The sequence below is a fragment of the Dipodomys ordii genome, unplaced genomic scaffold (assembly GCF_000151885.1).
Source record: "Dipodomys ordii isolate 6190 unplaced genomic scaffold, Dord_2.0 Scaffold99, whole genome shotgun sequence".
Classification (NCBI taxonomy): domain Eukaryota; kingdom Metazoa; phylum Chordata; class Mammalia; order Rodentia; family Heteromyidae; genus Dipodomys; species Dipodomys ordii.
Window position 1 is genome coordinate 2,117,307 of NW_012267315.1, and position 27,037 is coordinate 2,144,343.

At 36.7% G+C, this 27,037-nt stretch overlaps 1 protein-coding gene across 1 annotated transcript in view; it reads right to left on the reverse strand.

Moving 5' to 3' along the window:
* The window catches only part of Lrrfip2 (leucine rich repeat (in FLII) interacting protein 2), a 122,163-nt gene that overhangs the window by 38,070 nt on the left and 57,056 nt on the right, over positions 1-27,037 (reverse strand). The window contains exons 8-20 of the mRNA XM_013027033.1: positions 25,621-25,659; positions 22,934-22,999; positions 21,091-21,165; positions 19,752-19,754; positions 19,320-19,367; positions 19,197-19,241; positions 18,057-18,104; positions 17,738-17,794; positions 13,994-14,062; positions 12,015-12,104; positions 6,427-6,471; positions 4,964-5,080; positions 2,577-2,648 (exon numbers count right to left, since the gene is read on the reverse strand). Coding sequence (XP_012882487.1) covers positions 2,577-2,648; positions 4,964-5,080; positions 6,427-6,471; positions 12,015-12,104; positions 13,994-14,062; positions 17,738-17,794; positions 18,057-18,104; positions 19,197-19,241; positions 19,320-19,367; positions 19,752-19,754; positions 21,091-21,165; positions 22,934-22,999; positions 25,621-25,659 — 774 coding nt within the window. The remainder of the gene's footprint in view (positions 1-2,576; positions 2,649-4,963; positions 5,081-6,426; positions 6,472-12,014; positions 12,105-13,993; positions 14,063-17,737; positions 17,795-18,056; positions 18,105-19,196; positions 19,242-19,319; positions 19,368-19,751; positions 19,755-21,090; positions 21,166-22,933; positions 23,000-25,620; positions 25,660-27,037) is intronic.

The window sequence follows — 27,037 nt, forward strand, 5'->3', positions numbered from 1 at the left end:
AGAAAAGAAAAAGTAAGCAATTTTAAAAAAAGACTATTAAAAAAGGGAGCTACTGTCAGGTTCTGGTTGGCTTACACTGTAATCCTAGCTAGTCCAAAGTCAGCTCAGACAGGACAGTCCATGAGACTCTTACCTCTAATTAGCCACTTGAATGCCAGAAATGGAGCTGTGGCACAAAGTGGTAGAGCGCTAGCCTTGAGCAAAAATCTCAGAGAAAGTGCTGAGGCCCTGAGTTCAAGCCCCACAATTGATTTTTTTTTTTAAGGGAGACATTAGCTGGGTGCAAATGACTCATACCTGTAATCAGCTTCACAGTTCACAGAAGGTTATAGGTGGGAAGATCATGTATTGATATCCATATGGAATCAATTTTATTTAAGTTCTAGTAAGGCACTGATTTTCAATGTGGGTTATGGATCAGCAGCCAAGAACATTAATTGTGAACTGGGTAGACATGCAAATTTTCAATCCCCTCAATGACTCCCTCAGTCAGAAAATCTGGAGGTAGAACCCAGTAATCTCTATTCTGAAAAGCTCCAAATGATCCTGGTACACACCAAAGTTTTGAAACCACTGAGTTAGTTTAAGCTGTGTATAGTGCCATATATTAAAAAAATACCTTCTCTCTTAGTTCATAAGCTAGTAGCTCATAAGCATCCTTACTTTATTCTTGGCACTTTGTAAAGGGTAGATACTTCACTAGGTACCACTGACTCAAACCTATAATCCTAGCTACTCAGGAGGCTGAAATCTGAGGACTGTAATTCAAAGCTAGCCCAGGCAGGAAAGCCTATTGAGCCTCTTATCACCAACTACCATCAAAAAGCTGGAAGTAAAGCTGTGGCTCAAGTGGCAGAGTGCTAGCCTTGAGCAAAAATGCTGCAGGACAGCAGTCAGGCCCTAAATTCAAGCCCAGGACTGGCACGCACACTCACGCGTGCACGCCCACACACACGCCCACACACACCACGGTCACTTCATCTATTAGACAACTCATAAGATTTACACTCATAGTCCACACACACACACACACACACACACACACACACACACCACGGTCACTTCTTCTATTAGACAACTCATAAGATTTACACACATGGTCCACACACACACACACACACACACCACGGTCACTTCATCTATTAGACAACTCATAAGATTTACACTCATAGTCCACACACACACACACACACACACACACACACACACACACACACCACGGTCACTTAGACAACTCATAAGATTTACACTCATAGTCCATAACCTCTTCTCTTCTCTCAACAATTCTTCCTGGGATTACTTAAAGCCATTTTCTTACTCCTAGTGTTCTAGAACTAAAGAAATAGCAATATTTAAAAAGAACATTGTCTGGAAGGCTTTAACTAAAACTAGTCAGTACAAAACTGACTTTGTAGATGACTAAAACTAGTCATCTACTTTGTAGTTTTGTGATCATTTACTTTGTAGATGGATAAAATATTGTTCTTGTTCTCAACATCTCAAAACCTAGCTGAGTTAACTGTACATGTAAAGAATGAGATACCAGCACTTACACTGTACATCAAGTGACTGGTAACTGAGCTACTTTCAACTCAGGGACAGGAAGGATGGTAACCTATCATTATGTTCTACTGAGTATTAAAAACAAAAATCATGCTGGGAACTGGTGGCTCACGCCTGTAACCCTATACTCAGTAGCTGAGAACTGAGGACTGTGGTTTGAAGCCAGCCTAGGAAAAACAAATCTATGAGACTCATACCTAATTAACTAGAAATGGCTGGAAGTGGCTCAAGTGCAGCTCAAGAGTTAAGAGTGCCAGCCTTGAGTAAAAAAGCCAAGAAAGGGTATGAGTAGTATGAGTACCTGAGTTCAAGCCCCAGTACTGGCACAAAAGAAAAAAACAAAGAAAGTAGCATTCTTTTAACGCATCTCTTTATTAGTCTTTTCTCAACTAATTTCACCATTATTTCAACCTTATTCTATCTCTGGTTTCTAAGTGACTGTACTAAAGTGTCCTTAAAAAATTCTTAATGTTTCGCTATAAACTTTTCTTTAAATGATGGGAAGAAAGAACAGAGTATGTACTAAAGAAAACAAATTCAGCCTGGGTTTGCATAAAAAAGAGAAGTTATCAACATCCCTCATTGAAAATTCTTCATTAAAAATAAAGCCAGACTGAGGAGGCTAAGATTTGAGAATTACAGCTCAAAGCCAGCCTGGACAGGAAAGTCCATGAGACACTTATCTCCAATTAACTACCAAAAAGCCAGAAGTTGGTGCTGTGACTCATGTGGTAGAGTGCTAGCATCGAGCAAAATAGCTAAGGGATAATGTCCAGTCCCTGAGTTCAAGCCCCAGGACAGGGACCAAAAAAAAAAAAAAAAATAATACTAACACTTCAAACATAAGCAGAGATTGAAAGTTCAGAAAAATAAAGCTGTGCAGGTTAAGCACATGCTTGAAAGACAAATGCTGTTAGTAAAGCTATGTGCAGTACATTAATAAAACTCGTGAAACCACCATTACCAACGTTCTGCATACACAGCATGCGTGAGTTGCAAGATGGGCCCTGTACCTTTAATTCTTTAAGCCCCTGCATGTATCTCCCTTCTACATCCTGTATCTGGTCCTTCAGGTCATAGATATCCTGCAGGACATAGGAACGAACCATTGCATAAACAATGCATAAACGTAAGTTAAGACTTAAAAGATTCAGATGAAAATAAGACATGCTTTCGTACACTCCAGACTTGATGATACATCGAAGTATAAAATGTAACTACCTCTCCAAACCACTGAAAGGAACAAATAGAGTAGATCATAGTGGGACTGAAGAAGGTAAACAACCTAATGTCAATATTTTTTTTGCCATTAAATTTTGTTGAAAACAGCATTAGCAAATGAGAGCAGGGCTAAATATTGAAAAATGGTAAATAACATATTTTAACATATTACTTGAAAAATTTTTTTAAAATCTAGCATAATACTTCACCCTCTACAACTAGTAAAATACATTGCAAGAAAATTTTGCTGATCCATATATAAGTGGCAAAAGCTGTAATACACATATATGCAGCAAGTTAATCTTCTGTTACTGACCACAATTTGGGTAAGAGAAGCCAAAAACAAAATTTTGAATATAATGTCAAATAAGATATTTTATCCAGATGACACCATTTAAATGTGATAAAACCATATGTTACCATAATCCTCTCTAAGAAAAGTGGAAGAAATCAGATTTTAAATGGAAAATATTGTTTCCCTGGTGCCCATCACAGTTATGGAAGGTCAATTCTGGATCTTTACTGTAGGTGGAAATGTAACTGCTATGTGGCCCTGAATATGATTCTGCAATTATATGCAGGATCAATTATTAAAAATAAATCACATATATTTTTGGCACTATCCCACCCTGTTAAATTTGTCTTTTATACATTGATTTCAGTAAAAGATATTTTCAAAGGACCTATCAGGAGCCAGATGCTGGATCACAAAAACTTCACTTCTTTCAAGGAATGATGTCCTTTTGTTCCACAAGAATGTAGCACCTAAGGTGGGCTCTGGTGCCTCACACCTGCAATCCTAGCTACTCAAGAGGCTGAGACCTGAGGATCAAGGTTCAAAGTCAGCCCAGGAAGGAAGGTATGTGTGAGACTCTTATCTCCAACTAACCACCAGAAAACTGGAAGTGGCACTGTGGCTCAAAGTGGTAGAGCTCTAGCCTTCAACAAAAGCGCTCAAGAACAGTGCCCAAGCCCTGAGTTCAAAACCCATGATCCCTCTCCGCCCACCCCCCCATCCAAAAAAGAATGTAGCGCCTAAAGGCAAGACTTTGCCTTACCCAACTCTGTACCCCCAGCACTTATGCCTGGTACACAATAACACAATGGATACTGACATTTTCAAAGCTATGGCCATGCTGGCTTAAAGTGACATTTTCAAAGTTATGGCCATGCTGGCTTAAGTCAACTCTCCTTCTCTGTCACTTTTTCAAATCCCCATCCAATTAACTCAGTTTTATTCTTGGTCCTAACATCATATAAAATCACTTGGTTTTAATACTGAAACAATGTCTTTTCTATGAGATAGTGGTCTTCTAAAGGCCAGAGTATGTTTTGCTACCTATCTCTCTAGATGGCAAGTTTTCAATAAACAAGAATAGAGGAAGAAAGGAATGCAGTTTCTCTATTATCCTTCACCGAATTCCTTAGCAGGCTCAGCAATTAAAGACATCAAAGAATATTTTTTACTTTTTTTTTTTTTTTTTTTTGCCAGTCGTGGGGCCTGAACTCTGAGCCTGGGCGCTGTCCCTCAGCTCTTCAGCTCAAGGCTAGTGCTCTACCACTGGAGCCACAGCGCCACCCGGCTTTTTCTGTTTATGTGGTTCTGAGGAATCGAACCCAGGGCCTCATGCTTGCAAGGCATGCACTCTACCGCTGAGCTACTTCCCAGCCCTATTTTTTACATTTTTATCTCCCAGATGAAGGAGTTAAGGATAGTGACTCAACTAAAACTAATAAGTCTTTTCACTATCTCAGGTATCTATCTTACCTCAAATATTCTTCTACTATTATTATGAAAAACTGATAACTGTATACAGGTAAATAATATTGTAATGGCTCAAAGGCTAATAATCCTACAGTCTCTATTTGTAAATCTCTGTATTTTCCATTTAAAATACAGCAAATTAATTCTGAGTTACTTTTACATACATAACAAAAACATTTTGGCTTTGGCAAAACTTGTTCCAATACCATCATATTTTTAGGGGAAAATAAAAAGAATTACTTAATTTCTTTCAGGTTCTAAAACACCTGAGAGTAACTGATGAGCTACATTGACCATTTCTTTGAAGAAATCATACTCCTTGTTCCTAGGAAGTCTCATTTGTTAAGAATCTCCTTATAAACTACAAATAGAGACCAAAAGACTTTCAAACACAAATGAAAAACTCAGGTTTACCCGCAATTCACTTAATGAGGTGTCTGGGTCTATTAAGCTGCTGGTATCCCCACTTCCTCGTCTGGATGAATTTCCACTTAGCGGGGTTGTTGCTGAGGCAGAATTTCGAGATGATGGCTAGAAGAAATAAGACACTTCTGAGATTTTGTTTCATTAAAAACGTTTGCTATGAAACTAAAAATAAGGGCAGGTTGTTAGGACCAGATGTAAAATTTCAATATAGAAACTAATTAACAGTGTGATCAAGAAGCCACCAAATGCAATTGATGGACAATTAGATTGGTTTGGGGGTCGGAAGCATTCAGAGAAAGGCCCATGCAAGGAAGCAGAATTTCATTAACTCAAATGTTTTATTAGAAGCTAGAATTCAAAATAACCAAGGAGAGTTTCTGTGGGAGTTTATTTTCTAAGTTTATCATTGCTATTTCCAACAGTACTCTAATGAGCACATCAGATTAGCCTAGAAAAGTTTTACAACTTTAAAATCAGATGTCCCTAGTTCATAAAAATTCCTAAATTCTTTTTTTAATCCTTTAGAGATTCTGGTTGCAGCTAAGAGCAACAACTCTGCATACCACTGTGAATTTAGACTACTCATCACTAAATCATGCTTAATTGTTAACAAACAACAGAGATCTGTGCTGTCCAATGAACTAGTGCTACTGAGCAATTGTAATGTGGCTAGTCCAAATTGAGATTTAAGTATAAAATATATATCAAAGGCTTAGTGCGGAAAAAAATTGAAAAATCTCACTAATAATTTCTCACATTGGTTTTATGTTGAAATATTTGGACATCTGGGTAAAATATTATTTAAATTTAGTTTTTAGTGTTGCTACCAGCAAATTTAAACTTACATATGTTTACAGTGTTGTCTTGCATTATATTTTAGTTGCATGTTCTAGAGTATAAAACTAATTAAGACAAATCATTTTCCTGACTTCCCTAAGGCTACTTTTAGAAAAAAAAAATGACCACTACTATAAAAGCAATTCCTAGCCAGAGGCATGGCTGAGCAGTACAGCACCTGCCTGAGCTCAAGGCTCTGAGTTCAAACTCGAGTACTGCCAATAAAATAAAAATAAAATAACGTCACTCCCAGGAGACATTTGATCTCAAGAAATAATTTATTTATAAAAGGAAAAACAAACACTTGAGATTGTAATCACAGACATTTAATTTTCAGTGTCATACGACTTGTCAAGATCAACTTTTAGAGGAATGAAAAGAAAGAAAAAAAGTAATCAAAAGCTAAAAAAGTGACATTCAGTGAAATAAAATGCAACCATTTCTCTTCCCAGGGCTTCATGTGATTTAACTTCCAAGGAATTTTGAGGGGTCAAGGACAGGAAATAGATGAAGAGTAGCTGTATCAGACCAATTGCAGTAAAATAAAAGAATGAACAAAATGTAAGCTTAAGTGGCCTTAAGAACTTAATTTCCTCAGGAATTTATATACTCACCCTTGTGTAATTTTCAGCATACTGTTTGTCAGATTTTTCATCCAACTAGAAAGGAATAGAGATTTTAAAAATTAGCAAAAATATTTATTAGCATGTTCATTTTTTTGTAAGGGTTGAAAAAAATCTCATTTGAGTTCTCCAAGTTCAATGATGTTTGAAACCTAAAAGTAAACAGTAAAACTGAAATAAAAGTTAAGACACAAAGAGAAAATGTCAGGAATTTTTATTCTAAGGAAGATAAGCACTAAGCACTTTCAGATTTCTATTTCATGGTTTTAAAAAACATTAAAGAATACTGTATATAAGCTTCAGTTTCAACACTGCAAATGTCAATACAAAAAAGCATGCACATATCAAAGGAAAAATCTAATAAAAATAAACCAAAAGCCAAAAAATACATTTTTAACATTACTAGGACATAAAACACATCAATAAAACTAGTTAGTACTTTTTATAGCCAAAAAAAGTTCAGGTTATACTACAAGACACAAATCATTTTCTCCTCACATCATTAAAGGATTTTTGTTTTTTGTCAAGGGGTGTACACACACATGGTCTCCCTACCAAGAACAAAAAAAAAATGCAAACAACACAAAAAGGTTATGAAAAATAGGCCTCTTTCCCTACCATGCCATACTGTTTTCTCTGCTCACCAAAGGCAACCAACTCCAAAGTCTTTAAAATATCCTAAACACTAGGAAACTACGTACATTCAAAGTCTCAAAGTTTTAAGAAAGCATTTGAGATTTGGTCCTATCATGTATTATTCCCTTACAATATAGTATTTATTCATTTGCTTACTGTCTGGTCTAATATAAGCCCTATGTATGTATATGGGCTCTTTTCTATATTCCTAGTGCCAAGTATAGCACACCTACCATATAGGACTTAAAACTCTATTAGATAAATGAAAAAAATGAATCTGCTACCTAGTTTATTTTTATAGCTTCATAGTAGCATGGTATCTTGACATGCTATAGTTATCTTCTGCTAATAGGTCTTGGTTTTTTTTTAATTGTTTTGTTTTTTTCAGATAGTTTATCAAGAAAGAAAAGGATATATTAAAAATTTGCTCCAAAACTCTTCTGACTTTATTATAAATTAGGGGAAAACTCAGAGGTGAAAAGACTTTGCTGAATGTTGAACAATTACTAAATGCCTCAGATGAATCGAAACATCAGTTTTATGAACTCTAGTATTTGTAGCTATTTCAATAGCTATAAAGAGATTTAACTAAATAAAAATACATATCCAGGTTCCAATTACTAGACCTGCTTTCCCAACCCAACCTAGAGAAGAGATGAGGAAATGTTTAATTAATAGATAAAACATGAAATGTCATTACTTCTGACTCTGTTCTGATCATCACTTGATCCTAACTTCCTTGTATTTGAAACTTTGTAGTGATCTTATTACCCATATTCATCATCCAGATAATCTTTTTAAAACATCTGTTAAATACTATATCAGTAATATAAACACTAATTTTAGATTTTAACTTTTGTTTTTGCTTTCTTGCTCTACCATCCCTAAAAGAAATCGCTCTATTTGCATTTTTTAATAATATATGAAATGTTTTACAACAACCAACCAAAAATATGTTTTTAATATGGCAATTATTGTTATAAAAGGTAATAGTTCTCCTTCAAATTTCTACTAGTAAAATGCATTGTCTTTATGTAATCTGTTATACTTTATAATAAAAGAAATACTGTATCTTAATGAACTGGCTTATTTTCCTCATATTTTCCAAGTCTTTTCTGCCAAAGTGTTAAAAAGAAAAGGAACCCTTTTAAAATAGCAATTATGAAATTTATAACAACTATTTATAATAAAATTTATAATAACAATTATAATCTTTATAATAATTAAAAATAAAAAATAAAATTAAAAAACCTAAAAAAGAAAAGCAAGAAGTATTCAAAGTTAAAATATTCTTCTAAGTCTATTTAAAATCTCTCTTCATACCCTGACTCTTATAAAACTGAACTTCAAACTCACCCACTTACTAGTAGACCATCACCATGGAATAATCTTGTATTTCCAAGGTTAAACCAGTGAAGTCAGACGTAACAATGTTGATTCTATCTTGGTTCACTATATTTTGACATGGCCCAATTGTCGCAACTCAAACTGATCATGCGCCAAACCTCGGGATTGTTAAGACAGGAGAGAAAAAAAAAAGCCTACAGCAGCAGTATGCCGCAGTACAGTTATTTTGGTTGCAGTGACTTGGCCAGAGACTTCTTCAGTTGTCACTTTTGAACAGCTTTGTAAAGTAAAACGCTATACTGTAAACAGCCCAAGGAATCCAAGAGATTGACAAAGATGAATTAAGGTAACAAACTAATGTTCATAATGACTGAAAAAGTTTGTGGGAGATTGTGATAAAACTTATTAAAATTCAACTATGTTTAGAGTATAAAAGTGTACTTTTGTATACCAAAAGTATTTATAGTGTAGTATTTGCGATGCAGTCTGTTCAAGGCAGTCATTAAATCCTATTCTAGCAATTACTTGATAGAAAGATAAGACAGATAGATAGATAGATAGACAGACAGACAGACAGACAGATCCCTTATCTGAAATGCTTGGGACCAGATGAGTTTCAGATTTCAGACATTTTAAGACTTAAAGATACTATAATATACATAATAAAATACCTTGCAAATGAGATTCAAGTCTAACATGAAATTTATATTTCATATACACACCCAATCCACACAGGCTAAAGGTTAATTTTCTATGTTAATTTTTAGTGTGTCTGAGTTTTTACAGGAACCTATCACATGACAACTGTTGGGATTTTCCACTGTGACATCATGTCAGTACTCAAATTTTCCAGATTTTACATCATGTCAGGTTTTGGATTTTTTGATTAAGGATGTTCAGTCAGTGATGGCATGGCAATGTTATTCAAAAACAATTTTTTGAAAAAACAGAAAAATAAAAAATCTGATTACCTAGTCACAGAAGGATGAGAACAATCAATTTAATAACTGCCTAAAGAAAAACTGGCTGATGAGTCTATCCAAAAATCAATTATTATTAATCAGCAAATTTTGTTAGCATACTTACATTCTTTTTCTTTATTCTAGTTGGACACAAAGTATACATATATAACTAATAAAGAAAAAATTAAGTGACTAAGAAAATTATAAGCCAGGTACCGGTGGCTCACGCCTGTAATACTAGCTACTCAGGAGGCTGAGATCTGAGGATCTGGGCAGCAAAGTCTGTGAGATTCTTCTCTCCAATAAACCAATAGAAAACCGGAAGTAGTGCTGTGGCTCAAGTGGTAGAGTGCTTGCCTTGAGCTGAAGAGAGCAGGGACAGCACCCAGGCCTAGATTTCAAGCCCCACGTCCGACAAAAAAGGAAAAAAAAAAAAAAGAAAACTATAAATTCTGAACTGTTTGCAGAATCAGAGCATCGTTTTTAACACCTACTAGCTCAGAAGTTATTAACTATCAAGACTACAAATATATATTTGGTCTACAATGTGGTAGAACAAAACCTCTAAATTTTAGTTTAGGCCTGTAATCCTACCTACTTAGGAGGCTGAAATTCGAAGATCATGATTTGAAGCCAGCCAGGACAAAAAAGTCTATGAGACTCTTTTTTTTTTTTTGGTCAGTCGTCGGTCTTGAACTCTGGGCTTGGGTGTTGTCCCTGCACCCTTCAGCTCAAGGCCAGCATTCTACCACTTGAGCCACAGTGCAACTTCCAGTTTTCTAGTGGTTTATTGGAGATAAGAGTCTCCTGCTTGGGCTGGCTTTGAACTATGATCCTCAGATCTCAGCCTCCTGAGTAGCTAGTATTACAGCTATAAGCTACCTGTGCCCGGCTCTTCTATGAGACTTTTGAATGACCAAAAAAGCAGGAAGTAGAACTGTGCCCCACCAAAAAGAAATTTACTGTCAGTAATTTAAAATCAGAATGTTTTACATAAAAAAACAGATTTCTAACATATGTTTAAAAGATAGAGATCCTTCTGAACATCACCTTTTAAATAACAACTAAAAATTGTTAAGACAGAGAGATGGGTCATGGGGCTTGAACTCTGGGCCTGGGCTCTGTCCCTCAGCTCTTCAGTTCAAGACTAGCACTCTACCACTTTGAGCTATAGTGCCACTTCCAGTTTTCTGGTGGTCCATTGGAAGTAAGAGTCTCACAGACTTTCTTGCCTAGCCTGGCTTTGAACGAGATCCTCAGATCTCAGCCTTCTGAGTAGCTAGGATTACAGGTGTGAGCTACCAGCACCTGGCTTCTACCAATATTTTTTGTACCAGTCCTGGGGCTTGAACTTAGGGCCTGGACCTTGAATGTTTTTGTTCAAGGTTGGGGCCCTACCACTTGAGCTAGTTTCACTTCCAGCTTTTTGGTTGTTAACTGGGGGTAAAAGTTTCACAAACTTTCCTGCCTGGACTGGCTTTGAACCACAACCTTCAGATCTCAGCTTCATAAGTAGCTAGGATTAAAGGCGTCAGTTACCAGTGCCTGGCTCACATCTCCTTTTAACATGTCTATAGTGAGCTGAATTATAGTATACTCTACAAAACATATACCTGGGTTTTGGGGTTTTTTTTTTTTTTTGTCCGAGACCAGGACTTGAACCAGTATATGATGGTTTCACTCACTGGCTGGCACTCTACTACCTGAGCCATGCCTCTAATCCCAAGAAACATGTTTGTTTTTTATTTTTTTTTAATTTGCTTTAGAAAGGGGCCTAGCAAATATTTTTAAACTTTGTCAAGAGGCAAAAAAAAGTATATTACATATGCACTTGTACAGCCACTTAAAAATATAAAAGCCAGGGGCTGGGAAGGTGGCTCAGTGGTAGAGTGCTTGCCTTGCATGCTTGAGGCCCTGGGTTCCATTCCTCAGCACCACATAAGCAGAAAAAAAAAAGCCGGAAGTGGCATTGTGGCTCAAGTGGTAGAGTGCTAGCCTTGAGCTGAAGAGCTGAGGGACAGTGCCCAGGCCCAGAGTTCAGGCCCCACGACCAGACCCCCCAAAAAGTATAAAAGCCAGTGGGTGTCATACGGGCTATAAAATAACAGGAAGATTTTGAAGCCCTGTCCTAAAGAATCTTTTGCTTACACTAAAGAGTTATATTTACTTAGTAGAGACAAGAAGAAACTAAAAGAACTGTCAACAATTTCTGTGTAACTTACTTAATTTCCAAGAAATAATTATAAATAGAACATCTATTAATTCAGACATCATGGATAGAACATATATATTAAAATAGAGAATGTTTATACAATAAACATATGTATTTATATAACACATAATCTTATATATATAATATATATATGCTGGATATAAAGAATAAATTCAATTGTCTATATCCATGCTAAAAAGAAGATAAGCAGGCTAAACAGGCAATATTTCAAAAGAATGATTAGAGAATCAGCCTTCCAATTTAATAAGTAAACAGAGCCCTTAATTCAATCCATGACAAGATATTAGATTTGAAAAACAACTTTCCTAGGGAGTAAATTCAGTGCCTGAATTTTAACAGCTACTCTATTAGTTGTTAGTCACAGCTTAAGACAACATAATCACTCCATGCAATGGACTCACACTGGTCAAGTCTGGGATACTGGCATCATCCACCTCAGAGACAACACTCCCCCTACGATTCGAACGACTAAAATAGTCAGCAGCAGAAACCTTCTAGTCAGAAAAAACAAAAACAAAAAAAAAACCACTTTAAAAGTTAATAGAAGACAGAAGAAAAGAACATTGGCCCAAACAGAAAAAAATGTTTTAATTTCATGTATGATAAAAGTATTATGAAACAAAGAAACTTTATAATTAATCTACTCAAAAGTTACCAAAAAAAAAGTTTCTTAAGTGAAATCACAGCTCCCTTAAAGCACTTGTTTATGTAAACTACAATTCCACACAATAGAGGTAATTTATTGGCTAAGGGCAAGCAAATCTCACACATTCTCAACTGGCAGTTTCCAAGATTGTAGCTACCTAATACCTCTACTATATTTCATAAAGTTTATTCATTATAGCTATCAATTCTAGTGATAGCTAATTTCCACCCTTTTTTATATTCCTCAAGATCAGGAAATATACAAAATACAAAGGAAAAAAAAAAACCCACTCATTTCTTTTTGCTTCACCCAACTTGCCAGCTATTTCCTGACTCAGACGCGGACACTGCTCTGGAAAGCTCTTTCTTTATACCTTCCCCTCCACCACTACCAAACAAACAAACAAATAACAACAACAACAAAAACCAGCTGGTTCCTCATATTTTAGGGAGCAGCTCAGAGATTTCTGGCCCCAACTACTCCACCCAAAGGGGCACATGCGCACACAAATAGTTTGCTCTCTCTGGTATAACACACTATTCCTAGCACTCAGTGCCTCAAAATACTAAACACAGTACCTAGCAAATTAATAAATTTGTTTTCTCTCATCAACCAATCATTCTTTATTTCACTCAGTTGACTGTTTACCTTGCTTCTCCTGGAGGAGAGGGTGATTCAGAAACTCATAAGTAAAAACAAAGTAGACCTATGAAGTTTTGTTAATGACTAATAAAATCAAGCAATCATTTTTATTCACAATAATACTATAACAGATATCTACATACCAATATATATATACACATGTATATGGGGCTAATATGTCAGAACTGCTATAGGTATTTTCTATAATTCACTGAATTCATCTATTAGGCCTACCTATAAATTAGATAGCCTTAACATCTCCATGGTAAATATTAAAAGAACCACCACAGAAGTGGATGCAAGCCCAAGCACCAATTTACTTTTCTAAAGTGCTTTCAGGTGTTATGGCTTATTCTCTTTCCTCCAGTAGCATGAACACCAATTGGCTGACTGAGGGAGCACATCTGCTTTAATAAAATAAGTGAAATTTGCCAATAAATCTCACACAAGCATTTGGTGTTCCATTTCTCTTTACAATCTTCCTAATAACAAGAACTGTATTAAATAGATCATTTTTCTGAATGTAATTACCACCTCACAGAAAGAATGCTTTGTCTAGCTCCAAGCTGACACATGTAAGCTTTACAATTTTATTTTCAGATCATTTTCTTAAATATAATAGATGTCATCCAGCCAATGTGAAAGTTCCAGCTTCATAAAAGAAATGAGGAATAAAAATTGGATGAATGAACTAGATTTGTTTAATTTAGCCCTCAGTAACTTAAAAAGTTCACTGATCTTAACAGTTAAATATTGATTAAATACCACATACAGAAGTATCTGGCAACCATAATTATGAATTAATGATAAAGTATTTTTGCTTGAGATATTTTTGTTTAATGAAATACACACTAAAATGCATTGCATAACAGCTATGGAGAATAAAACATAGACAAGTTTCAATAAATGACTTGTATATGAGACATCTATAAGAATAAGACCCATAGTCTCAATGTAACATTATAAAGCAAAGTATTCATATAAATTTAAGGAAAATGCTCATTTTATCAAGCACAAATTTTATTTTCCAGTAGATTTCATTGTTGTCACTTTAAAAGTTGTCATATTTGTTTGCATGCAAACTACGCTCACCACACTCTCCCTTCGCCCATGGCTGGCACGATCAGAAGACACAATGCTTTCGGTGTCATCATCGATAAACTATAGATATTAAATGCAGATAACAAAAAATGATTCAATTTCACTTTAGGTCTTATCTGACTGTAAGCACCTAAAACAAAACACTCTATACAAGCATTATGATTGGCCCAATGTGCTATGTACTATTAAATTAAAAAGCTGGGCTGGGAAGGTGGCTCAGTGGTAGAGTGCTTGCCTTGCATGCATGAGGCCCTTGGTCCAATTTCTCAGCACCACATAAGAAAAAAGAAAAAAGCCGGAGGCAGCGCTGTGGCTCAAGTGGTAGAGTGCTAGCCTTGAGCGAAAAGCTGAGGGACAGCGCCCAGGCCCAGAGTTCAGGCCCCACCACCGGACCCCCAAAAAATTAATTACTTAAAAAGCTACTACAAAGTAGAACAAACTAACATTAAATATCAAAAGGCATTTCCAAAATGCACGAAGAATAAAGCAGACCTTTATTTTTTTAAGTTAAATACAAGGGGAGAGCATGAATAAACCAAAACTGTCTATCAAGGTTATGCTTTTCAGATCTCCAGATCTTCGGAATCCCATGAGGAGTCAATAAATACATTTAATGCTTTATTATGGGAAATATTTTTCTTTAAAAATTTAAATGAAATAGTTTGAATTAAAGATAGAATTTCCTACCAGCAAAGACACTGAAGTGATGATCTGGATATCACTTTATTCATTCCTATGCAGCTAGTGGAAATGTTTCTAGTATCACCCTATATTGAGCAGATTTCTTCCTATTTTACAAGCAGAAGTCTCATCTTTGGTAGATGTAGTTTGTCTCCATTCTGACATCACTAAGAAACCATTCTGGCATCACTAAGACAGTAGCCCCAATGTGCAAATGAAATAGGATCTAGCTAGTTCAAAAGAACAAGGAACTAGACTAAAAACATATCATTAGTCAAGAGTGATGGCATACACCTGTAATCCCTAAATGGAAGGCAGAGGTAGGTTTCAGACTGAAGCCAGCATAGGCAAAAGCACAACACCCTAGTTGAAAATAAAAGCAAAAAATTAAAATTAAAAAAAAATCCTGATGGTGTGACTGAAGTGGCTAGAGCTCCTGCCCAGCAAGAGTAAGACCCAGAATTTAAGTCCCAGTACTGCCTAGCCCCCCCAAAGATATGTGTGTGTGTGTGTGTGTGTGTGTGTGTGTGAGAGAGAGAGAGAGAGAGAGAGAGAGAGAGAGAGGAGGGGGGGGAGAGGAAGAGAGGAAGGAAGGAAGGGAATAAAAGAAAGAAGGAAGGAAGAAAAGAGTTAAAAATTATTTTAGGAGCTGGGAAGGTGGCTTAGTGGTAGAGTACTTGCCTTGCATGCATGAGGCCCTGGGTTCAATTCCTCAGCACCACATAAGCAGGGGAAAAAAGCCGGAAGTGGTGCTGTGGCTCAAGTGGTAGAGCACTAGCCTTGAGCTGAAGAGCTGAGGGACAGCGCCCAGGCCAGAGTTCAAGCCCCACGACCAAACAAAAAAAAATTACTTTAATGTAAAAAAAAAAAAAGAATGAAATAAATCACCATGTACTGATATACAGTAAAAACAATTGATAGATATGGTGATCAAAACACCCATGAGACCCTCATCTTAATTAAAAAATAAGCTGGAGCTAGTTGCCAGTGGCTTGTACGTGTAAATCTAGCTACTTCAGAAGCTGAGATTGGGAGAATCATACTTCAAAAGGTCAGCCTAGGGAGAATTCTTTCTTAACCAATAGCTGGATACACAGGTACACACTTGTCATTTCAGCTATGCCTGGGGCTGAGATTGAGGTTATCAAAGTTTCACACCAGCTCAGGCAGAAAAGTCCACCCAACCCATCTCAACAAAATATGATAGTTTTGCCAGGTGCCAGTGGCTCATGCCTGAAATCCTAGCTACTCAGGATGCTGAGACCTGAGGATCATGCTTCAAAGCCAGCCTGGACAGAAACATCCATGAGACTCTTATCTCCAATTAACCACCAGAAAACCAGAACTGGTACTGTGGCTCAAGTGGTAGAGTACTAGCCTTGAGATGAAGAGCTCAGGGACAGTGCCCAATCCCAAGACCTACAACCATATTTTTTTTTTTAAAAAATGATGGTTTTGGTGGCACATGCTATAATCCGAGATATAGAGAGAAGTGAAAAATTAAGAGGATCATGAATCAGGTAGGAAGCAAGAACCTTTTCTAAACAGGTGCCAGTGACTCATGCATTCAATCTGAAGTACTAAAAAGGTTGAGATCTGAGGATCCAGGTTCAAAGCCAGCCTGGGGAGGAAAGTGCATGAGGCTCTTATCACCAATTAACCACCAAAAAGCCAGAAGTAGAGCTGTGGCTCAAGCACCAGCCTTGCACAAAAATGGTAAGGGACAGTGCCCAGGCACCAAGTCAAGTCTCAGGATAGACAGACAGATAAATCAGCCCCCAAAAGGACTGAAGGTCTAGCTCAAAACTAGAACACTTTTCTACCAAGGATGAGATCTTGCAGTACCAATTTAAAAAAAGAAAAAAAGCAGCTGGGTGCTGTGGTTTGTACATGTTAACCCAGCTACCTTGTGTGGGTTTTTTTTTTTAACTGTATTTTTTTTTGTCTTTTCTTTTTTGGTACTGGGGATCGAACCCAGGACGTTGCGCTTGCTAGGCAAGCGCTTTGCCACTGAGCTACATCCCAGCCCTAACCCAGCTACCTTGGAAGCATAAATAGGAGGATCAAAGTCCAAGCCAATTTGGACAAAAAATGCAAGCCTCTATTCAAAAATCTAAAGCAAAATAGACTCAGAGCATGGCTCAAGTAGTAAAGCATCTGCCTAAAAAGTATAAGGTCCTGAGTTTGAACCCTAGTACTCCCAAAATTAAAAGAAAAAAGCATATATTGAGGAGCAATATGTGCCTAATATGAGCCCACTTATGTTCAGAAGTTCCATTTTGGGGCTGATGTGAGAATTTTTACTTTGAACTGTATTAGTTGTTAAAAATCGAACAATGTATTTTAATACTCCAAATTAGAATTGTCTCAGTACTATCTTCTACATAACCATTTTTTTAAAGTTTGTTTTGTTTTATGTCTTTTGCCAGTTCACTGATAGAAGTGCCAGTAGGCTGGTGAACTGGCACAGATCAGGAAGATAAAGAGACAAACCCACAATGGCCAACCAAACATTAACATCAGAAAAGATGAGCTATTTTACACAAGTAACAACAGAAATTTTTAAAAATTGTCTAATCACTTGGCTCAAGATGTATTTGAGAAATTATGTAGCCAGGTGCCAGTGACTTACCTATAATCCTGGCTACTCAGGAGGATGAGGTCTGAAGATCATGGATTGAATCCAGCCCAGGCAGGATTCAAGTCCATGAGACTCTTATCTCTGATAAACTACCAAAAGTACGAACTGGAGCTGCAGCTCAAATGGTAGAATACTGTGTTAACCCTGAGCAAAAGCAGCTCAGGAACAGGACTCAGGCCCTGAATTCAAATCCCAGGACCAGCAAGGAAAAAAAAATATGTACTAAGTTGCACTCATACAAGAACTATCAGTTAAAACAAATTAGTACTTGATTTCGTGAGTTAAAAAGCATCATACTCCATGCACAATACAGTGAGAAAACACCACATCTTGAATATTCTAAACTGTAAGTACAAATCAATGAGAACAACTAAAAGCTTCTATTAAGGATGCAAAGAAAGTAGACAGCTCACCACAGGACTGCTTCGTGCTGAACTTGTTCTTGATGAATAATAACTGTATTCAGATGGCTATAAAATTTCCAAGAAGAAAGGATTTATAACAATTCTCTTTTTGGGAACACATTAGTGACTCCACACCTAACGACCCCGACTCTCAAAATGTAGTTAACTACTTCTACATGATCTCCCTGATATCACTCAAGATTCACCAGTCCCTGACAAGAGGGAGAGTAAGGGGATACCCTGAAGCATGGTGTTATCATTTATCTTTGTTAGTAAGCTGTTACCCTTACATCTCCCCACTTTTCGCAACATCCCGAAGTAGACTTACAGTTCGAGAACCATAAGGTTTATATAATCCACCATCATACAATGACGCCTGAAGAACAAAAGAAATACCATTTACCTATTCAGTATCAAGAGTGTTTGGAAAATACACTTAACATTTTTTTTTTTGCAGTACACAGTTATATTTTTTTTAAATCCCCAAGGACCAGTAACTTGTACCTATAATCCTAGCTACTCAAAAGGATAAAATCTGAGGACTGAAGTTCAAATTAAGCCAGGGTGGAAAGTCTATGAGACTCTTATCTCCAATTAACAAGCAACAAGTCAAAAGTGAGGCTATGGATCAAGTGGTAGAGTGCCAGCCTTGACTGAAAAAGTCAAGGGAGAGCACAAGACCCTAGTTCATACTTCAGAAACAGCATCAAAAAAAAAGTCTCTCAAATTTTTCTGCCTGGGCTGACTTTGAATCTCAATCCTCAGAGCTCAGCCTCCTGAGTAGCTAGGATTATAGGAAAGAGCTATATTTTTTAAGCTTCCCAAAGTAAAGATTCTGAGGCTGTAACACTGACACAAATTGCTGTATCAGCCTCATTACTTACTACAGAATTTTCTTAAAACTGTGTTATAAAACTAGGAGAACAATTTATTCTTTTGGAAGAAGAAAAAGAACAGGAATGGAAACAGGTACAGAATACATTTTTTGCCCACTGTTGCAATGAAATCAAGTTATATAACTTCGGAGTTCTAGTCTAATGGCATAGGTACAACACAACAAAGACCTTGAAAGCAACTAATAACTCACACATTGCACAAGCTATTGCTTTTGCTTTTCTAGACGGCACATGACCAAGATCATTAGCTGACCCTCCAAAAAAATATGGCATCTCTTTCATGGTGAGTAAGTGAATGTGAAGGCATTCTACCTTTTCTGTAGGTTTCCAAATAGATTCTAAACAAAGACTATCAATAGTCAGCAGTTGCCGCCTTAGTGCAAAAAACATGCTTATTTTTAATGCCCTGAAATTTTGTATTTTGAATATAGGTAGCACATTCTGCAATTTACATGACATTAAAGGCCTCTGACCTCGACTATTCTGAAGGAAAGCTGTCAAGCCACAGTGTTATTAGCACTATGACAGTTATCCCATCAGCAGTACACACACTGAAAGAGGAAAATACAAACCAGACTGGTACTTCTCAGCAGACCAGAATTTGTAGTTGGGGAAGCCTATGAAAAAAGTGAATTATTAAGAAAAAGTGGTACTCTGAAGCCAAATCTGAAGCCAACTTCTCAAAATATACTAACCCTGTTACTCTTAGATGTCGCCAAAGGATCACTGTACAAGGAAGAAGACTGGAAAGAAAAAAGGCAAAACAAAATAAATAAGCAAAAAAAGAAAAAAAAAAAAAAACCTGGTCTCATCATGAAGGTGAAAGACCATAATTCATCAGCAACTTCTAAGGGCTTCCTGTAGTTTTTAAGTCTTCAGATAGTTAACACAGGAATTAAAAAGAAAAAGTCAATAGAAACTTTCTTAAATGATTTCTGTAAGGGAGAAAAACACTTGGAACAGTCTTCTAGCAATGTGTCTATAGTCTATTAGTCCTTGAAGATTATTGTTAGAATGTGAAGTATGAACCTAAGAAAATATATTTTTTATTTTTTTAACTGTATTTTTTTGTCTTTTCTTTTTTTTTTTTTTTTTGGGTACTGGGGATCGAACCCAGGACATTGCACTTGCTAGGCAAGCGCTTTGCCACTGAGCTACACCCCAGCCCTGTTTGGTTTTTTTTTAACTGTATTTTTTTTGTCTGAAAAAAAAAATTTTTTTTTTAAAGCACCATGGCAGCCGAGCGCATTGGTGGCTCACATCTGTAGCCCTAGCTACTACTCAGGCTCATGGTTAGAAACCAGACCAAACAGGAAAAGTCCATGAGACTCTTATGTCCAATTAACCACCAAAAAAGCTGAAAGTAAAGGTATGGTAGTAGTAAAACACTAACCTTGAAAAATAAAAATTAAAAAGAGAAGTTAATCTTTATTTCCAGTGCTGGAGATTGAACCCATGACCTAACATGAGGTACATAAGTACTATCACTTTGTATTATACCCTAAGCCCTAACTTATTTTAAGTAATTAAAATAACTATATGCTTCAAATGTATGTTAAATGCCTTGAAAAAACAAGTTTCTATAATTAAATAAAGGGTACTGGTCATGAAGTGTATTGATCGATTCCTACAACTTATTTTGAAATACATTAAAAAAAAAAGATGAAAACCAGGTATGTTGGCACATGCCTCTCAGCACTTGGGAGGCAAAGGCTGGAGGATCACAAATTTGAGGCCAGCTTGGGCTACAGAGTAAAACATCTCTAATAGTAATTAGGTTTTTTTTTATTAAAAGATGAATTGATAGCTAAAGGAACAGACAAATTATGTGATAAAGAAAATGCAGATGTGATGTTATGATGTTAATTATGAAATTCTTTGAGTGTTTTTTGGGTTTTTGTTTTGTTTTTTGTTTTCTGGGTTTTTTTGGTCCCAATCTGGACTCAACTGGGTATCTAATGCTTACTTCCACTCATTGGATGATGTTCTACAACCTGAGCCCTACCTCAAACCCCAGGTTTTTTATGCTTAAATCTTTTCATTAAGATTTTGTTTTTAGGGGCTGGGAATGTGGTAGAGTGTTTGCTTTGCATGCATTAAGCTTTGGGTTTGATTCCTCAGCACCACATAAACAGAAAAGGCCACAAGTGGCACTGTGGTTCAAGTGGTAGAGTACTTGCCTGGAGCAAAAGAAGCTCAGGTCAGTGCCCAGCCCCTGAGTTCAAGCCCGGGGACTGGCAAAAAAATAGATTTTGTTTTTAAAGTACTCATTTACAAACATGGTTATTCAATAGTTGCCACTGTTTAGAGGCATACTTACATAGACTACATGAATTCAGTTACCTAAAACCAACATACACACCATCATTCACAGATTAGTTACAAGCAGTCAAAATGTAAAACGAGGGATTAGAAATGTGCTAAAAAGTGGGTAAGACACATGAAGTCAAAAAACTTCTGACAAACCCGAGTGAAGTAGGTAGAGGTAGGTTTACTACGTTTAAGACTGCTATAGTTTCTCTGGTCATAGTAGAGGCCACTCTGCAAAAAGCAAAAATAAATAGTTTTCTCAGATTAAATGGTTTTGACCTAGCAGCATACAAAGTGAAATTTGAATATACTAATTCAAATATTACAATGACCAAGGACCTTGAACTTCAAAACAGTGTTTTTAAAGCAATGGGATCATACTAAACAAAAAGTTAAAAGTAACCACTCTTTCAAGTTAAGAAAGACTTGAATTAAAATTAAACTGATTCAAATCAAGTCATTACTAACTTTTACTACTTTAAAAAATAAGACAAGCCAACCAGGCACTGGGGATTCATACCTATAACCCTAGCTACTCAGGAGGCTGAGATCACGGTTCAAAACCAGCCCGGGCAGGAAAGTCTGTGAGACTCTTATCTCCAATTAACCACCAGAAAATCAAAAGTGGCGCTATGGCTCAAGTGGTAGAGCGCTTGCCTTGAGCTGAAGAGCTCAAGAACAGCACCCAGGCCCACAGTTCAAGCCCATGACTGATAAAAATAAATAAGACAAGCATTCAGATAAAATGAAATGGAAATAGGTGATTTATTCTCATGCCCTAATTAAGAATCTAAGACAACTAAAGAATTACTATTTTTATAATCCATTTGGCAAAGCTACAAAAATGATTAGAATTATTTGTTACCAAATTTCTCAGTACTATTGTCAAAAGAAATTGGTCAAATTAGATTATGAGAAGAGGAAAAAAGGAAGGCATTAAATACAGTTTGAGCTATAAACTAAGGCAGACCATTCCATATAAATGTGGTTACCTGAATAAATGTGGTTACCTGAATAAAAGCAATCACCTATAAAACTTCTTCCCAGCTTCTCTGCCATCCTTTTTTCATTCAAGATTAAAAATGTAAGTCTCCACTACTGACACTGTAATCAAGGATACTCCTAACTACTACCCTTCTACTACTCTTGGCCTTGACTTCCTACAGAATTGCCCATTCACACTCTCAGCTAGGCACCATGATTCATCTTTCTTCACAATTCCTAATACCTCATCTGCCAAGACCTCTTCCCTCAGTTATATCCCTTCTTCCCTCATCCCTTCTACTAACAGTCACCCCCCCCCCGCTTCCATCACCCCCTACACATTTCTCTCACAGAAATCCTGAATTAATAGGGACCTTGGGACTATACTGCCAGTACTGTGGCAATAGAGCAGGAAGAAGGTATTGCTAGTGTCCACAGTATTTCATAGCATTTGTCTCCCACAGAAGTAAACAGCAAGGTGACTGGAATAAAAAGCATATTATTCAACCATTCATTACATTATATTGAGTTTGCTGTTAAGTGGCCAGTGGTGGAGGTGATTCACACCAGGAATCCCAGCTGTAACTCAGAAGGAAGAGCCAGGAGTTTAAGGGGCTGGGGGGGGGGGGGATCTCAAATGGCAAAGTGCTGCCTTGCAAGCACAAGACTCTGTATTCTATCCCATACAATTCTACCCTTATATACTTTATTGTTTCTGTCAGAAAATACATTCCATGGTCCTAAATAAAAAAATTCACTGAATCTATTCAATCAAGGACAGTTCATAAATGATGAGCTTCTCAAGAGACCTTACTAATTTAACTAGCTTTTAGGGTTAGCATATGTTAATTTGCTATTGAATCTGCAAATAGAACCAAATTATTTTAGTAAGGTTCTTATCAGTCATTTTCAGCATACAGAGTTTCAATGATGCCTTAAAAGTACACTGAAGCAGTCATAATTTATTAAGTTACCTAAAAGTAACAACCATGATACAAGACACAACAGAACTAACCAATGGGTCTTTAGGTGAACCAGAATATCTCTTCTTCCCATAAGAGGAACTGTAAGAGGAATGATTCTAGAAGTAAATAGTTTAAGTTAATGATCACACAGTGCAATTTTTTAAAATAAAATTCATCTTAAAATTACACATACAGGATTGTTTGAGATAGTCTACATGCAATCCATTTCCCACTGTTTAGTAAGTAATTCATTGCACTTGCATAGCCAATTTATGTGAGCTCTCTACACATCATTCTCCCATGCCTCCCCATGCCAGCTTAGTGTCTGGACAGCTTAAAAACAAAAAACAAAACAAAACAAAAAAACTCATTTGGACTTAGAACCAGATGATGTTTGTGTAGACCTTTGCCCTATATCCTACTAAAATCCCTTATCTCCTTTATGAAGTTTCAGATAAGTAAGTCTGTATCTCCTATAGTCTTCTTATCTACATGTCAAAAGTAAGATTGAGAAAATAAAGAACATGAACATAGAGCATTTTACTATCTAAGATGATACTCCTCAAGTTAGAGGTCCTACAGTATGTTCTGATGCGGAAGAAATCATAAGACATGGTATGGTCTGCCAAGTGTAGCAGTAGAATTACTGAATAATATCTTCTAGAAGGGTCTTTTGAAGATTGTCTAAATGCCTAAGTTCTAGGAGTAGAAAGTCATGTGTATAAAAAGACAAAAAGTAGTAATACTTCTAAACAGATTAACTGGTATGCAAGAGATCTAAAATGGGTATGTAATGCTCACCTGAAGAGAATATACACCTATAAAAGTAGCCTATCAATAGCCCAAGCAATAACAGACTCCCTGTTCTAGAAAAACCATTACACATGCATAGCTAAATCATGAAAATTAACATTTGCTGTTCCTTAAAATTTGTTTTTCTTTTTTTCCATTTATATTTTTTAAGTATTGAAGATTGAACTCAGGACTCTGCACTTACTAGGCAGGTACTTTACCACTGAGTTACACCTCCAACCCTCCTTTTTGCTTTAGTTTTTTTTCAGATAAGGTCTCATATTTTTCCTCAGGGCTGGCCCTTCTATCACTCCTGATTACACACATGTGTGCACTGCTACACCTAGTCCAATATGTGTTTCATTTCATAAATAACTGTAAACATTTTACAAACAGTGGCAATATACTAATATAATATTCACACACACAAAAAAACACAGGCTACTGCTTAACTTTCTTCACAAATATAACATGCCAAATCAAGCCAAAATGTTGAGACATCAATGATGTCTCAAGTGTCAGCTATCGCTGTACATGTCACCACACATATTTTGTCTAGCCACCTCACACCTGCTAGTTTGTAACATATAACATGAAACCACATGTGCTGCTGTAGCCTTGTAACATATAACATGAAACCACATGTGCTGCTGTAGCAGAAACATGGCTCTCAAAAAAGAAAAGAACTACGTGTTGGTAACTCATGACTCTAATCCTAGCTACCAAGGAAACTGAGATCTGAAGATTGAAGTTTGAAGCCAGCCCAGGCAGCAAAGTCCAAAAGACAACTCTCCAATTAAGCAGCAAAAGCCTAGAAGTGGAGTTGTAGCTCAAATGGTTGAGTACCAGCCTTGAGCAAAAAGAAGGTTAGGGACAGCACCCATACCCTGAGTTCAACCTCAATAGTAGCAAAAAAAAAAAAAAGAGAGAGACAAGAGAGATAGGGAAAGAGAAGAGAAGAGAGGGAAGGGGCATATGTCAGCTGGGTGGCTCAGCACCACAGGAAAAGATATTACTACCAAACTTATTTTTGAACAGGTAAGCAAATAATTCATCTAACCCTGAAGTTCTAGCTCTTACATTAGACTTCTATCCATTTTAAGGTTTTGCTGGGGATTTGGGGGGATTTTCACTACTAGTGCTGGGGATCAAACCTGCAGCCACACACATGTTAGGTAAAGCACTCTACCAGGTAAGCAAATAATTCATCTAACCCTGAAGTTCTAGCTCTTACATTAGACTTCTTTCCATTTTAAAGTTTTGCTGGGGATTTTGGGGGATTTTCACTACTAGTGCTGGGGATCAAACCTGCAGCCACACACATGTTAGGTAAAGCACTCTACCAGGTAAGCAAATAATTCATCTAACCCTGAAGTTCTAGCTCTTACATTAGACTTCTTTCCATTTTAAAGTTTTGCTGGGGATTTTGGGGGATTTTCACTACTAGTGCTGGGGATCAAACCTGCAGCCACACACATGTTAGGTAAAGCACTCTACCACTAAACCATATCTTCAACGCTGATTCTAAAATTCTAAAGGGAAATTATCCAAATCACAAATTATGCCAAAATTGCAAAACAAGAATGAGAGGAAAAGAGGGTACAGCTGACACTGAGTAAAAGGAAATAATTGTAGATATCACCACCCTATGTGGAAGAAATAACTGTATTGTCAAAGCTCACAGAATTCACAAACTTTATAGACCACGATTAAAGACAATCTGCCCCATGCAGGTTAGGATGTGTTTGACTTTAAGTATCACTATCTCACAATACTGTCAAATTTATGTAATCACAATCACAATAAAAAAATTACAAAACAATAGTTGTTGCCTTATTAGTCACACATTTTCCTCCAAAAACTGTAACAAAACCCATGAATAAAGTTAGTCATAATCTGATTAGCAATAGGTAAAAGTCCATGCTTAAGGTCATGCACTACATACAAATGATGAAACTCTTGATCTATCCTTGAGATTATCATACTGGAATTCAGAAAAATGCAAAAGTTGATTTTATTTCTAAAGTCAGGATACAAATAAAAAGAACATTAGCAATTATTAAAAATATAGCACTACTTTAAATGCAAAAACCATTAATCACAAAAGCTATTAAATTTGAAATAAAAATGCTTCTTCCTAATCCTTCCTATTATTAATTATTACTAAATTGTATGTTTAAACTGCATGTGAGGGGGCTAGGAAGGTGGCTCAGTGCTTGCCTTGGGTTCGATTCCTCAGCACCACATAAGCAGAAAAAGCAGGAAGTGGAGCTGTGGCTCTAGTGGTAGAGCACCAGCCTTGAGCTGTAGAGCTGAGGGACAGTGCCCAGGCCCAGAGTTCAGGCCCCATGACCACCACCAACAACAACAACAAAAAAACCTGCATGTGAGGGCTGGGGGCATGGCTCAAGTGGTAAAGCACCTGCATAGGTCCTGGGTTGGAGCCCCAATACTGAATAAGTGAATGAATGAAATGAATGAATGAGGTGAATAAATAAAACTTTATATAGAGTGTCGGACATGGTGGTCTATACCTATAGTTCCTGCTACTCTGGAGGCTGAGAGAAGAATTTTCAAGTTTGAGACCAGCCTGAGCATCATAGCAAGAATCCTCTAAAAAACACTGGTATGTCTCCAATCTTACCCCTCCTTTTTTTTTCCAGTACTAATATGAACTGGAAGTACTGCCTAAGTAGTAAAACGCTTGCCTACTAAATGTGGGACCCTGAGTTCAAATGTAGTATCAACAAAAAAACTTAAAAATTAAAAGATTACTGTAACATCTTAGTACACTGTAGCACAAGCCACTCTAAATATTCTATAATCAAAGATGTCACTAGATGTTATTCTGCATCATCACTTTCCACAATTAAAAAAAAGAGAAAAGCAAGGAATACACAGCCAATGAGGCAAGAACAAATAACACAATAAAACTTTAAAGAGAATAATTGCAGAATCAAAATAGGAACACTTCCTTGGAAGAGGAAAAGGAATTGCAGGCTAGTAAAGGGGTGTGATGGGACAAAACTCAATCTATCTCAATGGCTAGGCATGGTAGAACAGCTACTAAAGAAGCACAAAGACTAGGCACAGTGATACACAGCTGTCATTCCCAGCAATACAGGGAAGCACAAGTAGAAAGACCATAGTGGTATAGTCTCAGTCTTGAGCAAAAAAGCTTGGGACCAGCACCCATGCCCTGAGTTCAAGCCCCAATACTGGCAACAAAAAAGAAAGACATGAAAAAAAAAAAAGTTAACTCTAACAAACTTGCCTAAAGGTATTCACAGGGAAACAAAACAGGAAAAAAAAAGTAGTTGACAGAATGGCTCAAGTGGCTGAGCACCTAACTAACAAACATG